The sequence below is a fragment of the Hyposmocoma kahamanoa genome, unplaced genomic scaffold (genome assembly GCF_003589595.1).
Source record: "Hyposmocoma kahamanoa isolate Upper Pololo Valley unplaced genomic scaffold, ASM358959v1 88, whole genome shotgun sequence".
NCBI lineage: Eukaryota > Metazoa > Arthropoda > Insecta > Lepidoptera > Cosmopterigidae > Hyposmocoma > Hyposmocoma kahamanoa.
Window position 1 is genome coordinate 10,886,952 of NW_020654466.1, and position 17,376 is coordinate 10,904,327.

Below are 17,376 nucleotides of genomic sequence, written 5' to 3' on the forward strand. Positions count from 1 at the left end.
TGAAGTAAAACAGTTGACGACACCCGTCAATTGTTTCGAACTCGGGCTAGCCAATCGGAGCGCAGTTGTCATATGGCAGAATAGTTTTCAAACATTTCGACTGACTGAAACATAGCCCTAATGGACTGAAATGACATTTCGTCTCTATTTCTGGTTATATACTCGATGTATTAAGGGCAGTATGTTATCCAAATAACCAACTTCGCACAAATCCCTATATAACAATTTAAATCCCGTAAGATAAGAAGGAATGCCTATTATAGGACTCAACATCGTATGGGAACCGAAATAGGTGATTCTGTACAAGTTTAGCTTAAAAAAACTACTACACGGCGACATTATCAGAAAGGAGAACGAAAGGAACAGCTAATTGAAGTTTAGAGAGTTTGAGTTGATACATTTTCTAATTTAAATTTTCCAACTTTTTTATCCAGATTCAATTTTCTTTTAGCGATCCTTGTTCGCTTCCAGCGAGTTATTTTCATTGCCGACCATCGCCTGAGTCGAATAAAAGTTTTAATTGTTACTTCTGATATAAACATTGTAAAACTTAAACCAAGAAGTAAATAAAAACATTCGAAAATGCCTAACATATCTTTCATGCTCAGCGGCTTTACTGGAAAGTCTTCTTTTATTTCAGTAAATCTGTATTGTTCCCATTTTTGTATCAGGCCCACTTCGACAAACCAACGTAGGTATTTATTAATCCTAGCTGTTAAGGGTGAATTTTCGTGAAGTACTAGAGATAGATAATTACTGTGCATTCTATTTTTCCTGGCTACGTGTAAATACTGAACGCCCTTTTCATTTAATCTGTTCCTCTCAAGGTAAAGTCCCGTCGAACAGTCTATGAGACAGAACCTTTCGCTATCATTGGCCAATCTATCGACACAATCAAACATGTTCATGAGAGGTTTAACGCGAGAATTGATTTTTCTGTAAAGATCTTCTGTGTCAGGTAAAATCATGTCCGGAGAAACCAAAGCTTCGATCGCGTACCCTTTTTCTAAAACATCTTCAAATGTGTCTACATCTTTCCCACGTTTATAAGCACTAAAAAAAGAAACGATGGTAGCTTGAATACTAAAGTTCAATATAAAAAAACACCATATGGAAATAATCAAAAACATTCTGAAAGATCGTTGCATAGGTGGTTTGTACAAACCGATGGACAAAACATTTCTTATAGTATTGATAAAATCTTTACCGAATTGATCGAAGCTCCACAGTCCTTTTGCGACATTGTGGATGTAGAAAGTAAGCCAAATGCAAAGAAAGCAAACTACAAATTGTATAATAAGCGTGCTATTCTGTTGGAATAGCTTTACGTCGAACAAAACTGTTTCAAAATTAGAACGATGTGAAAGAATGCATACTCCACTAGCCTTATACTCACAGCTCAAATCTACCTTTATGAAAACTAGATCGAACTGGTAAACAGGACAAATAAAAAGGTCTGCTTGTCTTGCGGCGAATGAAAATGTGAGCTCTATATAAAGTTTATAGTTAAATGGTTTCTTTAAAATGTCTTTGCACGCATCAAAGTTGATAGTGAAATTCATAAGTTCAGACAATGTTTTCCACACCAGTCCATCTCTAGAGCCTAAACTGTAACTTCCGTCGCTCTCCTCGTTTATTTCTAGAAAGGGCAGTACTTCAAAACCGTTGGTTTTCATCACGTATCCTCGCAAATCTTTACTTATATCTTTGAAAACGTTAAGTTGTCTCAATAAACGAATGTCACCATATCTTATATAATGAGTGTTGTAGCCAATACAAGTCCCTAAATGTAAGGCTCTTAGTTTTGAGTGCAATGTAATGTTATGACAATCTTCCTCACAGACAAAGCTCTGTTTGTATCCAACAACCGGTCTCCCAACTTTAGTAGTTTTCCAACATCCGTGCATATTTTCAAATTTGTTGTTTTCGCTTACATATGGGTTGTAATAGGAAATGAGTAATAACTCTTTAGAATCGTCGTACTGTACTATAACGGCATTAACGATCATATAAAACCAGAAAATGAAAAATATTTTCGCATTTTCATTTGTTACTCTCGTATGATAGTATAGAATAAGTTGTGCGTGAGGGTTCCAGTATGGAGAACTGATTGCTTCTCCAAGGGAGTCTTCCAGGACTTCGAAGTCTTTACAATTAATTATTACAATTTTTGAAGCATAGGGCTGAACGTCTGCTTGTAACTCTGGGGTTTCAGCATCCGGGTCGATAACGGAGAAGGTGAGCTGCAGGTGTTTGGCAATGTCGTATACGGGATCTGGTAAACGTCCCACGAAGAGAATATTCTTCCAGCCATTTGCTTTCACGTTGAATTTGATGATATCTGTCTATAACATTATACACAATGAATAGGGAAGTTATTTAAAAAAAATACGTTAGCGCTCTTGACGTGAACCCCACTTGTAAGCACGCATTCATATTTTGACTGTATCGATATCACACCTGTGAGGGCTGCGTAGTGTGATCACAGTATGAAGAAACAGCGATATCACTTGTCTAACCTACTTATTGTGTTTATATTTTATTGTACTAGGTACATGTACCTATAGCTAAACTAAACACTTTTAGGGGTAGTATTTGATTTGTATAGGATTTATTTAAAATTGTCTAAATGGCTAGCTACGGCTCGACATGAACTAGGCTGAGTTCCGTAGTAAAAATCGAACTCCTTTAAGTATATAATTTTCTATAGGTATTAACTTTTAGGGTTACATAACCCAACATAGAATTTAATTACAAGAATTTGCTGTCGATTATATCACGCAAAAGCATTGCTCAGGCTATGCGGCTATATAGTTTTGCGCTGCTGCCAATACTGAAACGGGAAGTGCTGACGAACAGGGTCTAACTCACACATTCGTAGATTTACTAATTGTAATTTATATACATATATTAATAATTTTGCTACTAGAACACGTGAATTTTTGGGTGCAATAAGTTCTAAAGTAGGAGTGTGGTTCTGGAGCTCGAGAACAGTAAAATAGTTCCAACGCGGGCAGTAAAGCATCCTTGTAAATTTGAAACGACACGGACTGACTAAACCTTGTCTTTTGCGATTAGAACTAACTAAATGACTAGGTACTTTCAGTTGATTAGTCAAATACTCAAATATGGTGACAGTGGAATATAGACCTTCTTGTTCATAAAATAACGCAATACTCACGAGCATCTCCAGCTTCCGGTCCCTCGTATCTTTTTCAAGAAAATGAGTAATATTTGCGTTAACAAATTGAAGCCATAGCCCCGTACATATTAGTATAGCCCAATTCATGTTGCTGCTTACCAAATGGCTAGTAGCGATGAAATAAATATGGAAACAAAATACTGGCCTGTTTATAGAAAGCGTCATCAATATGCAGGAATCAATCTCATTTCAGATAAGTATCATATTTGATAAAAAATTCCATTTAGTAACATCATAATAGTGGAATCAATAATAAGCTACGTACAGTCAAGAGCACATCGAGCTTTTAACTTTCGACCGTTCTAATCGTAACCGGCGTAGAGTTCAAATTAAATCTTAAGCGTCGTGTTCTTGACCCTGTACAATATTATATTATTTACTTCGTGTAGTTCCAGAAAATTGTTTCCTGTAAGTACCTACTACTTCAATATGTATTGAAAGATTTCGTGTAAATACGGCAGAAGTGCTTAGTGGGCGTGACACGTATGCCAACAGAACGCGAAGTTCCGCATACTTTGAGCTCAGGACTTCATTTTCACTTTTACGTTTAAGGTCGTGTCAACCATAGATTTAGTATACAGGTAGTGTCAACTATCTTGCGCAAAACCTCGAAAATCTGTATGTAATGGAAAATGCCATATTTTGCTACTTTTGTGTGCAAATATGACAGGCACCTGTAAATATATCCATGGTATTGTTTCACATCATCGGTTAGTCTGATTTTACTTTAATAATTTTTCCATATCTGTTTATCGTACGGAAGTAAACCATAAATAGCTGCCTGGTCTAAAATGGTCGACGTTTGAAAAAACATATATACGCGATTTAAATCCGGAAAAATAGTTTCATTTCCTAAAGAACTATAGTCTGTCTTTTTTGAAGACAGAGTAAAACGACATTTGTAGGGTTGCCAGTTTTCATAAAATTTTAAATAGTTATGTAGTTGCGAGTTTTATCGAAAGATTGAGAAAGATAAAATTTTGCCAAAAATGATTGAATTGTGGATGTTATGATGTTCTTATGATTTCTAATTGCGTTATTACCTTGTTTATTCTTATCTTGACAGTTGGCCTACTCGTATCGAGATCAATTATTATTCGTATACATTTTAACAAGAATATCTGGATTTGATTATCTATATTGAATTAAAATGAAAAAGTTTAAAATATGTCTACTCTTTGCATTTTTCGTAAACATATTTCTAAATACAGATATACATATGCATGAACTTACAAAAAACTGACAATTCAAATGAACCTGTACTCAGTTATTGGATGAATGAGGTCTAGGACGATTCAAATGAAACAAGTTCGGCTATTTATTCCATAAGCGTGACCAATTGTCAGTCGATAGTCGATAGAATATTTATCGACTGCAATCACTGGCTGCTCGCAAGCGCGCAACGCTTTCGCACAATAAACTGTCATTTTACTCCGTCATCAAAAAAAACAGACCATAAGAATATATTTGAAATAGGTAGGTGACTAAAGTCAATAAAAATTTAATTGAAAAGCAATCCTCTGTAAAAAAATATATTTATTAAACATCAACAATATGTTACAAATAACTATAAAACAACAATAATATTTTAATATATATTTTTTACTTATTCACATGAATTAGATACCTATAATACATTGCCAGTACTTAGGTACTTGTGCATACATACGCAGTCTTCCTTTACCAATAGTATAAACAAAAAAAGGCATTCATACACCGGAAAGCGGGGTATTTACTAGCGAGCTGTAACCGTAACCGTTGCATATTATATAACCAAAAAGCATAGTATACAACGAAAGAGTAGTTTCACTACTTTTTACGAATAATTTCCTTTGTCGTCATGGGATTGATGTTAAAATATATTTATCGCAATTCTTTTACAATGTCATCTAACATTAAACCGCGTCGACAAAACATGAGTAATGGACGTCATGCTCCAACTAGACAACCAATGTATATGAACAGAGTACCACCGCGCTTCTAAAGCGATACCTAAAATCTGATTCATACATCATACATTCATACAACATACAATCGTGTGGATAGATGTCGGAATTGTTCTAGGTGAAAAGCAGAGAACATAAGTGATATCTAAACAACCAATAGGTTCGGCGCCCATTGGCGGGGCGGTACAGCAAGGGTTAATTCGGCATCCCTACGTGTGAGCGCACACTGACGGCAAATATTCAGCGATACCCTTAGGCATGCCGAAGCATAATGTTACGATACGACGTTATGTCGTTAACATTAAGGCCCGGCGCCCACTACATGCAAGCGCACACTGATGGCAAATATATATAATATATTACGTATTATGGCATGCCTAAGAGTCGTTAGCCATGCCGAAGCATTCCATCGCGACATCGTGCTCGCGCCTGCTAGTCTCTCTTCAGATCAGTCTTGCCGTGCGTGACTCGCTTCGCCCCGCATAGTCGCACTTGGCCGTCTGAAGCTGCCCGACGGTTGCCGAAGTATCTCGAAGGCTGCCGAGGCATTCCGGAGGCTGCCTGCATCCCTAAGCATACCGCAGCTTTATTTATTTATTTATTTATTTATTCATGGAAAACCAACAGCTTTACAAAAAATTAAAAAACATCAACAAATACATTACAGCCAATTAAAGGTTTTCGCTTATAATAACATAATAACTAAACAATGAGCACTTAGAAAGTAGTCACAACAAATAAACTTAATATATACTTATATATATATCTACATATATGTACATACACACATACACACATATATACATATGCATGCATGTACGCAATGCAAACCACATATATCCCAATACCTGCGCCACGAAATGATCACCCGTTAAACAAACGCGTCCACAAGTTTACGCTTTAATGAGTTCGAATTAGAATTGAAAATGTCAATATCAAGTCCAATCCTGCTCAACACATCGTTTAAATTCTTGCAAGCCCTATACAGAAAACTGTTTTGTCTATATTTAGTCCTCGCCAGCGGAACCGCAACAGGACGATAGTATCTCATGGAACGCGTAGGTATATTAAACACAATACTACTCAGTAATTCGGGACAGTCGACATCACCATTTATGATGTTAAACAAATACACTAAATCAGCAATATTCCGGCGAGTAATAAGAGGCAATATGTGTTGATCCTTACAAAGACGTAGATATTCGATTGAATTAAAAGACTTGCCCATTTTATAACACAAGATTTTCATAAATTTTTTCTGGACTCGTTCAACTCTGTCTACATAAATTTGATAACATGGATTCCAAATTTGGGAGGCATATTCCAATTTACTACGTACATACGCACAATACAATATTCGGAAAGTTTTAGGTCTTGAGAAACTAACTGAATTCCGTATTATGAATCCAAGTGACTTAATAGCTTGAGAAACAATAGCATCTATATGAGTATCAAAAATTAGCTTAGAATCATGAATGACCCCTAGATCTTTCATCATTATCTTATGTTGAAGATTAATGTTTCTCAAGCTATACGAGGTACATATATTATCAAACTTACGCGAAAAAGTCATTGAGAAACATTTAGAGGGGTTAAGGTCCAGCTTATTGCTAACACAGTAGTCATCAAGACGAGATAAATCAGATTGAAGAGCAGTAGCGTCATCAACTGAAGAAATCTTGGCATATATTTTCATATCATCTGCGAAGCTCAGCAGATTAGAGAAGCGAAAGCAATCACCAATGTCGTTAACAAAAATATTAAAAAGCAGCGGCCCTAATAATGAACCTTGTGGCACACCGCTAGGTATAGTAACCCAACTGGATATATAATTATTAACGACTACCGCTTGAGATCTGTTATTAATATATGAAGAGAACCACCGCAAAAGATCACCTCTGATACCAATTTTGGAAAGTTTAGTCAAAAGGATAACATGATCAATTCTATCAAATGCTTTACTGTAATCAGTATAGATGACATCCACTTGGTATCCTTTGTCCATAGACGAGGAGACGTATTCATTTAACAATACTAGATTTGATACTGTAGACCTTTTCCGAAGGAAGCCATGTTGAGTATGACTAAATGAGTTTTTCAAAGCCGAATAAACTTGAGTATAAACAATTTTTTCCATCACCTTAGACAAAACACACAATTTAGAGATGGGTCTATAGTTAGTTACATTACATTATTTTGTTAGTTACATTATTTTGCAGTTACTATCATTATCATTGAAATTGCAACTATAATGTCGCAATGTTAAGGTATATTAACTACTTGCCGTCCCGTGCCGTCATTGAGCGCCGAGCCTAAACGCAAAAGCCTGCCGAAGCATCCCGAAGGTTTTTATCGAGGCGTGACGGCGATTGCCTACTCGCTATCCCTAAGCTTGACGCAGCTTTGTTTTCAAAGCTACGACCATTATCATTAAAAATTCAACTGTAATGTAACAACATTGAAGTATGTTTCTATGCGTCACATAAAAACCCCCTGCTGTCATGCCGTCTTGTTATTGGGTGCTGGGTCATAGTGTTAGTAGATATTTTGGCATCTATTCATTTTGTGAATATCAGAAACTGCTTATTTAAATACCTTGCTCTTCTCTGCTTATTAAATTATAACGTATGTGTACGTGTTGTAGATGAGAAAACGGTACCACTTGCAAGCGGTTTGCTCAGGGTACCCACCGTCTTCTCAATCTAGTCCGATGTATGTATCCACAGATTGTTGCCCTGTTGCACCTTTACTTACCAAGACAATATTCACAACTTGGCAGTATCACCCTTCCGTTCATTCAAGTACTGCTGTAAATTATCCCAAGCCTTGTCGACTTGTTGCTGCGTGTATTCATAACTCCAAAACGGGCTGAATACGACGTTGGCGTGTGCCACTTGTTCTAAATTTGTAGGCTGTGCTTCTAACCGGTGCCTTGCTTCTTCTTCTGTTAGATTATTACGCTTCTGAAGTCTCTTTATTGCCTGACAAAAAAAGTAATGTATCATTAATTCAAAACCGACCAGGGGCACGTCTGACGCACCTCAGCTGAGGGTTACATACATACATTAACTAATAAATAACTGAGACGATCGCAACACCAAATACTACCTTATGCATTTTCATTTAAGTATATCTATAATTACAATATTCGCTAAATATTCACCTAGATAAAAAGAGACAAAACCACTAAGGCTGAGTTTTATAAAACGGACTTTGACTTGGACTAAACAAAAATGGCGAGCTAAGCAATTTTCCGCCTATTTTTGCCCTAAGTGTAAGCAAGAATTTAAAATAAACTTCGAATTTACTCGTGATTTCTTGCTTAAACTTAGGCAAAGTAGGTATTTTATAAATTAAAAAAAATATATATAATACGAAAAACTTGTTCAGATAGTCATTTAGCTTAGTTGAAATCAAAGTTCGTTTTACAAATCCCAGCCTAAAGGATTGTTATATTTTTGGGCACCCATCCTAGTGCGACCTATTCAATAGGGGATGCGAAACAATATATTTTATTCTTTAGTTTTCTGTAATGGTGAGATACCCCAAAATGATTTATCCTCGTAACGTCACTAAACAAAACACTTTTCATTTGAATCTATGCAAACAGACAAATATACAAAGTTCCGTTTTGCCCATTTTGGCTACGGAACACCAAAAATTAAGGAAGGTAAAGATTTTAAAAGCAGATTCGTCTAATTCAGCCACAGTGCTACATTCTAATTTGACAGCTTTTGTCTTGGTCTGGCTAACAGCATAACAAAGCTACATAAGTTAGACACGCGGAATTAACATTGGTCGAAGACCATCTTCACACCGCGTCAGGTAAGGCCTTTTCGCTATATTGTAAATAGTCACGAGAAAAGGCGCTTGAAAAAAGAGGTAAAAATATGATGCCTCACCTCGTTAGGAGGAATGATAACGGACCAAAGCTGATGGCAGTAATTGTACCAATGAGCGCGCACCACTACAGCAGCTTCCATCACTACCACACGGAAACCCTGTTCTCCAAGTGCACGAATGCGCCTTTGAGCTTCCTCCAAGATAGCTGGCCACAAGATCTGATTCAGCTTCTCAAGTTGTTCCTTAAAAAAAAATCTTTGTAAGCTTCTGTCTAAGAAACAAAATTAATTAAAGCAATAGTAGTTTCCGAGAAACGCAGCCGTGTATGTCAGTCAGACACCGAAGTCGATATAAAAGGGTTCCTTTTCAGTAATTGTGTTCGAACCCTTAAAAGGGTACCATGAGAAGATGTATGAAATAAAGCCCTCAACGCATGAATGTTTTATATCCAATAGCAACAGCGCGGTCTGAATGCTACATTTCGATCGTCGTTAGCTTTTACTACCGGTAGCGTCCTACGGTGGCCCACAGCGCGAAGGCGGTGATTAGAACATTATTTTTAATAATTTTAGATGTTGGTAAGCTTGTAAAATTAATTGCAGTAAAAAGTAAAAGAAATGAATGAGCTTTTTTCTCGAATTTTCGAAACGGGTTAACACGACCACTGTGAATCTGAAATATTATAGCATTCGAACAGTGCTTTTATTACTATTAGATATAACATTTGAGATTGCCGTCAACACTCTTATAATTGTTGTTTTTACAGTGTAGAACTACAGTGCAAAGAACAAAATTGGTTAGACTGTGGTAGAATACCTAACTTAAATAAGATAAAAATATGTTGTGAACATAATGTTATAAATAGATAGATAGATCTTTATTGCTCGCACATTCAAAATCCAAAAACGGTACATAGACAACTTAAAGTAATGTGGGCAAACGTGGCCTTATAGCTGGAAGCGATCTCTTTGAGACAACCTTGTTAGCAAATAAAGAAACAAACAGCATGAAATAGCAGTGTAAGTTGGCTAAAAAAGGGTCTAGCGCCTCCAAAGCAACTTCTTACCTTACTACCTCGACACACCACAGAGCATTCATACAAGTTGCAAATGTTTGTACATACCAATGTACGTCCCTAATGTATAGGTGGGAAAATGGTGGGAAACAATATACTGTCTATCAAATGTTGAATGCCAACATTGACCTTGATAAGCGAATTACCCACCTTATCCCCAAAAACAATGCTCCCCAACTTCTTGCGGTCAACATCTCCGTTTTCTGCGATCACATGGGTACCAAAAGTCTCGGCAATTGTCTGATTGAGCGGCAGACCTGGCTTGTACAGATCGTGCGCTATGAAATCGCAGTTCACTATAGCTGCGCCTTTCGCACTATAGGTAAATATTTTCATTAATAATAATGTTGATGAAGTTATAAATATAGTAAAGTAAAAGTAAAAAAAACGAATGTGTCATAGTTATGAATCTAAAAGATCCGAAGAGAGATATAGTTTGGTTTTTTTAGACAAGTCTTTGAAAATGCGAGCTATGACTGAAACTAAATCTGAATTCTTACAGAAGACAAAAAGAAGCAGGAAGTTGATAATGATCTAAGTGAGAGAAAAAGCGACGTGACACTCGTAATGTTGCTTAAAAGTAAAGGACCAAAATTTATTTATTTGGAAAGAAAAGACCAATTGTAAAAAACTAACTTCAACTTTTCCGCAATGTTGCTTTTTCCACTCGCAATACCGCCTGCCAAGCCGATTACATAGGGCCATTCTGGAATTTTAGGGTTTGGCTGAAAAATGTATAATAATTAAGTTTATTATTGTATATTAGTCACGACAAACAATACTAGTTTTTTTTAATATCAAGTGACGGGACGATTAAATCGTGCGCCTGTTCATAACAGTTGCAGTGGCACTGCCGCTGGGTCCGTCATCCTGAGACATAAGTTGACAAGTCCCATGTGCCTGTAATTTCATCAGGACCCTTACCCTTCAAAACCGGAACGCAGTAATACTGACATTACTGCTTGGCGGCAGAAATAAGTAAGACAGTACTTCCCTGGATGAACTCTTTTACAAGGAGCTCTACTGCTACTCAAAGGTAATATGTACTTATGCTTTTGCTTACCACGGGTGGCCTAAGTATAGTACCCAAAAGTCGCATCCTCTGATTACTGGAGCTGACTTTAGTCTCTTCTTCAGCAGACTGCTGCGCGTCCGTTGCCAACCCAATCACATACGTGTCTAGTTTAGGAATACCATTTTCTACTCTTTTCTCATTTACTTTCACACCACCTTTGATTGTTTCTTCACTTACCACTAACATCTGTCAAAAATTGCATAAAATAAAATATTATTCGCTAATTATACATAACTTACACGCAAAATAGGCGCTTTGTCGTCGAATTGCGGATACCAGCCCGTTGCACCAAGTACCAAGTTATACATAACTTTTAAAAACCATTACATTATAGATTTTTTTTTATAGATTTTAAGACTTTCGTGGTTATTCACTAAATGATTATCACTAGTATAGTACCATTACATTACTTTCCTGGATGCAATACCCAAAAAAAAATTGTTAAATAACCAACTAATTCGCTCAAAGCATAACTTGCCTGATATTTAGGATCGTCTTTTGTGGGTCCATATATATCTTGAATAGGAAGTACACAATATTCTAAATCTGGATTAATATCTATTACAAATTCAAGCACTGCTGCTATCCTCTTTTCAACTGGTTCAATTAATTCCCATAGCTTTTTAGCTGTAATACACGATAAATTATTTAGTATTTAGTCATAAATTATTAAACAATCAAAAGTATAGGTTTGATGCATGCTACAGTCAGGTCCATTTAAATCTGTTACCTATTATATCTTTTTCAATTCATTAGCTTTGTATCGAAAGTATGAAATACAGAAAGGGTATCACATGTATTACAAATAGGTACTAGCGCGGTTCTACGTCACGCAATCGTCCTTTACAACACGTGAACGTAACTCAAAATGTTGACGAAAATGAGTTATTTACATCATTAACATACATGAAATTTAGAGTCGTGCATGTGTTTTGTGTTAAAAATATAGGTATATACCTATATTACCTTCAATTAAGCATTTATTATTATTACACACATCAAAAATGTCTAGAATCAAGGTTTTTTTTAACATACTTAATTACCCTGTAAAAATGAAATAAAAATATCTTTATTATTTATTCATTTTTTTAAATTATGAATTGTGAAAATTTATGAAAATTATGAATTAAAAAACTATTAGTGTTAAACAAATAATAGGAAAATTGAACTCAGTAATTGGCAAAAACGGAATCAAATCAAAGACACTTTTGATGGTATAATGTGACGACCTTGTAGGTCCAATTTAGGAAATTAACTTTTCCAAAATTGGATTTTGATTGGGTGTTCTGGGTAGCGCTCTGAATTGAAATCCATTGCTGTGGCACTCTTAGTATAGGGAATTCCCAAGGAATTCCCAGGAGTTTCCCAGTTTGAGATGTTAATTACTGTGGTTGTATGGCAAATTGTTATTATTATTAAAAATATAAAACTATGATAAACAATGACTATCTGAATATCAATAAATGAAATTAGGATTATCGAATGCCACTTCTTCACAAATTTTTTACATGTTTACCACCATGTTTGTAAAAAAATTGATTGATTGATGCGATTCATAAGATATAAATGTCTTACATTGTATCATGTTAACATCAGTAACCCCGACAGTTAGATGTTTGGTAGACCGTAACACAGCCTGAGATAAGAGTATTTTATGTCCATTGTGCAGGCGGTCGAAAGTGCCTCCTAGCGCCACATACTCATACTGTTTCACAGGCTGCTGGTCATTGGCCACATCTTCACCAATTGATTCTAGAGAAGTACCTGTTTAAAAGTTTTTTAAAGTAATGACTGTTAAATGTTAGAATGTCAGACTTCTAACAATTCATAACTTATGTAAAGTGGACAATATTAAAGAAAACCTGAACAGACAAAAGGATGATGTTGGCAGTGTACATAATACGAACATTTTAATATTATTGTTAAACATACTTATATACTTAGTATGCACATATGAAAGTAAGTATTTTATCATGTAAAATCAATACCAAACTCACCCAAATAATGTAGCTTATAATCACTACTCAGCGTGACGACAGTATGTTTGAGCTTGTCTATATCTTTAGTTAGCTCACTGTCATAGAGAATCAAGTCTATAGGTTGACTTGTCTTCAAATTCTTCATAGGCTCATTAGGTTTCAGCATTAGTCTTACATCCAAATTGTTGCAGTAGTGTGTGGCCTGATAAAGAGTGTATGGTGTACCACCTCAAATGTCGGGGAATCTTTTTGTTTTTTTTTATATATACATATTAAGTTATAGTTATTCAGGAAATAAGTCTGCAGTTTTCAAAGAGTTCGTCTTTAGAGAAACTGTTTGAAAACTGCCTGCATATTAAAATGTGCAGATGCGACAAGATGCAAAACTCACACGATTTTAAGAAATTCAAATAGTTTAAACCTAAGCAAGAGCAAAAATATTTTACCTTAGAATAAACTTGTGCAATCTGTCTGCTGATCAAAGACAAAGCAGTCTCAGAACTGCTGTTAATTTTTATATACAGCACCTTTTGCACTAATCTACTGACTTTCTGGCAAACATTATGCACTTTAGCTGCACTCGAAACAAATATTAGTCCACTGTTCGCCATTGGCATCTCTGCAAGTTTTTATTAATATATATATATATATACTGTACCATTTATGTAAATACAGAGTAACACTGTAGAGATTATATAGCAATATATAAATCTTCCAACACTTACTATGTCTGGCTATACCTGCAATATCCCATTTCATTATAAATGCTATTTTGAATGGGCATTCTATTAATAACACAGTTCTCATCAATATATAGTAAATGTATTTTAACACTACTTAAAAATATATGTTTTAATAACACAAATTTACTAGTGTTTTTCAATGATAGTACCAAAATACAGAGGTATTGAAAATATGTATACAAAAAGGATGAATTTAGTTTTAGTTGTATAGCATTTAGTTCACAGAAAGTCTCGCTACCCTTTCCTTCCACGTCTTATTTAGGTAAATAAGTGTACATACATTGCAATCAACCAAAGTGTACAGTGCGCACCGAAAGTTTACACCAAAAACGGAACATACCATGCAGGTTTTTAAATATAAAACCTACCTGCAGAGGGAGGGTTCATCACAAAAAACCAAGGCAACACCACTGAAAGTACTAGCACAGTAAGTGGCACACCTAGTACGATTTTGAACATAGCAAAATCATGGTCCAAAGGTTATGTACAGGCTTTGCGTAGCAATGCTTATCAGTTATCAGTAAATGTAGTTACTTATTGTACAGCCTGCTGAACAACAACCATGCCATTTAACATTTTCAATTGAAACACTACCCGTTTAATGTAACAGGGCCAAGCAGTCAAATAAAGCTTTATTATAAATGTGATTTAGGAGTACAGTTTATGTTGACAGAATGAAGTTGTTTATCAATTAATTTACGTGTGATATTATTAAACGATTATGAAATAATGTAAATTACCTAAATACAAAGGAAAACTTTTGCGAATGTTACAAGATTTTTCTGATAAAATTTATAAACACAACCCCCGAACTTGTTTGATAACCTTATGGTTAAATTTCTCGATAATTTAATATATTCTTTTTTAAAATGAAATAGGAGTATAATATGACCATAGGTTTCTCTGACTACGAATAGAACCATAATATACACATAATGTACACAATAAGGATGGTTTTCTATCAGACCAACGACAATTATTATCGCGACAAAAAAGCTAATTTTGACATAAATTTTTTTTATAGTAGCTTCGCTGCCTGCATGTTGCTACCTGCTTCAGAATATTAAAAACGAAAAAGAAAATGGCGGGTTTATGCAGACATAGTTTTTACACGAATTAATTTTTAGTATTTGTGTATAATATGTTTTGAGTTTCATTTATTCAGGTCGTGTTTAGTATCAAAGTTTAGTAGTTTAGTATCAGAAAAAAGAATAATCAAAATCGGTTCACGAATGCCGGAGATTTAGATGATGAAAAAACAGTCAAATTGAAAACCTCCTCCTTTTTTGAAGTAATTTAGTAATTTAGTGAAATAGTTGTAAGGATATTACTAGAAGAATATAAATAATGGTGAGTTGAACTTTGCTTGTCGTACGGATTTGAACACGTTTAGAGGTTCTGGTTAGCTTCTTCTGCTAACATTTTTATAAGAAGTTTTGTATATTTTTTTTTAGATATTTTTATTCTGTTTTGTACTATTCCTGTGATTTTATAATTTATACTTAAGATTAAGAAGTTTATATTTAATTTTTATATTGTAGTTAATAATTTAAACTTTAATTGAGTGTCGATTCTTCGGTTCTGTTCAAACTTTTGGACGCGAAAACTGTGATTATAGATTTAACTATAAACAGATTGAAGAACTACAATATATTGTAAAAGATTTTTGATAATGGATTTAATAAAAATATTTTGCAATAAATAGGTAAGTGATTTTTATTTAAATTGACGAATTCAAAGGCGCCCAATGCGGGTTTAAAGCTGCCCTAGATGTGGGGCAGATTTCAGCATTTTGCTTATCCTAATCGTCACCACTAGCTTTGTTCCCACTGGTGACAAATGGGAAAAAACGCATATGTTACCAGCTTAGACTATTATTTTTTTCCATCCTCTAAGGCTTAGCCTACGGAAACCACAGATTTAGTAGCTATATACTAAATCTACGATGGAAACTAAAGGTCATGTTACGTTGACATATATAAATCAGACGTTATATGTATATGATGCATTTCGACGTCGAAAACATAAACAAAATGTTTGTTTAACTATTACGTGCCGTCTTAAGCCAAAAGAGATAGCATTAAATTGGTCTGTGTCAAACACGGGAATCGAAAATACGTAACGTCATCTTAAATGCCAACCGTGTCCATTTCGCAGTACATGAGGTACATGATATCGTTGTCAAAGAGAAGTACATCAAATGTCAAAACAAATGTTTTTCCAATAGTACTATTGAATTATTCGTATGTATTGTAATTAAATTGGACAAAAATATTAACAGTGAGAATAATTAGGTATTAATAAAAATGTGACGCTGCAGCATTAAGGGATGTGGCTTTAGAAAAAGTGCAAATCAATCGAATGTTACATTGCACAGGCATGTGTTATTTTTTTGTCTATAAATCACACAATAGCCCTAATATTTCATGTAATTAGACTTATTTAAGTAGTTTATAAATCTTGCCAAATTTTGCTTTTATTACTTTAGATTGCCTGTTTGTTTGTATATTTTGATGATTGTTGTTAACGATTATTTTGAGATAGTGTCCATCTTGTAAGCATACATATTATCGATATTCTGTTATTAAAACATTTCACTACGAGGTTTTTATTGTTTTATTATTATTATTTTTATTATTTCGAGTTTTCCTACAAATGAAAAAAGGAATAAAGAATGGTTGGAAATCGTAGGACTGTCGAATATAAACGTTAGATCAAAGATCATCTTCATTTGTTCGCTTCATTTTGAAGAGTCAAATTTTAACAGAACTTTGAATGTAACTAGATTACATGACAATGCTATTCCATCATTAGGTTTATTGGTAAATAATTTTATGTTCAATTAGATTAAACAAGACTCATTTACTAATTATTCTCAGTTCCTGAAAACAAAATTATCCACTCATTTCTGATTTTTCCCAATGACAACTCTAACTATTAAAAATGACTATTTATTTAAAGCCTGCATGTTACCAGTTGTAATCTTGAAATATATTTTTTTAAAGTTTAAAAATGTGTGTTAGCGCCTTGACGTCGAGTTGCGGACACCAGCCCTTTACACCAAGTACCAAGTATGTGTGTTAACATTTATAATAATATATCACTCGAGATTAAATTATTAGACTTGTGTTTGTTTAGGCATACTTTGGTTACAGTAAACTAAAGAAACAAAAAAAAAACAGTTTCATCATTCATACCATACATTTGCATGTTGATAATAACTTATCGATAGATTATGGTACAACATTAAATAAATCCGCCATTTGTAACTTTCAAATTTTGGTTATATGCACCACAGACTACTTAGTGAACTAATGCACGTTGATTCCGTAGTTAGGGCAGCTCCTTTCTTTTATTTTTTTTCCACCATCCTCTAAGCTCTAAGGTTACCAGGTGGTGACAAATGAGATAAAAACAGATAATGTTGCCACAGGCGACAAATTTTATTTAAAATATCCCAGTAGTTGCCAGTGGTAACAAATCCCAATTAATATTTGTTTATTGCCGTCATCG

General features: G+C 34.7%; 2 protein-coding genes across 3 annotated transcripts; both read right to left on the reverse strand.

Moving 5' to 3' along the window:
- Positions 1–481: 481 nt before the first annotated feature.
- On the reverse strand, positions 482–5,715 carry LOC113235933. Its single transcript, XM_026471854.1, has 3 exons — positions 5,641–5,715; positions 557–2,345; positions 482–498 (listed from the first exon to the last, which is right to left on the reverse strand). Exons 1-3 carry the CDS (start codon positions 5,713–5,715, stop codon positions 482–484), a joined length of 1,881 nt encoding a protein of 626 aa, XP_026327639.1.
- LOC113235604 (bifunctional coenzyme A synthase) lies at positions 5,352–14,474 on the reverse strand. 2 transcript variants are annotated; one of them, XM_026471371.1, is made up of 12 exons: positions 14,232–14,474; positions 13,846–13,860; positions 13,567–13,739; positions 13,139–13,322; positions 12,717–12,905; positions 11,620–11,768; positions 11,130–11,327; positions 10,703–10,791; positions 10,217–10,382; positions 9,051–9,233; positions 7,903–8,129; positions 5,352–5,717 (listed from the first exon to the last, which is right to left on the reverse strand). In XM_026471371.1, exons 1-11 carry the CDS (start codon positions 14,320–14,322, stop codon positions 7,914–7,916), a joined length of 1,653 nt encoding a protein of 550 aa, XP_026327156.1. In that variant the 5' UTR covers positions 14,323–14,474; the 3' UTR covers positions 5,352–5,717; positions 7,903–7,913. The 2 variants fall into 2 exon arrangements, with proteins under 2 accessions (XP_026327156.1, XP_026327157.1); XM_026471372.1 differs by lacking the exons at positions 5,352–5,717; positions 13,846–13,860 and having other exon boundaries at positions 7,363–8,129.
- Positions 14,475–17,376: the final 2,902 nt, after the last annotated feature.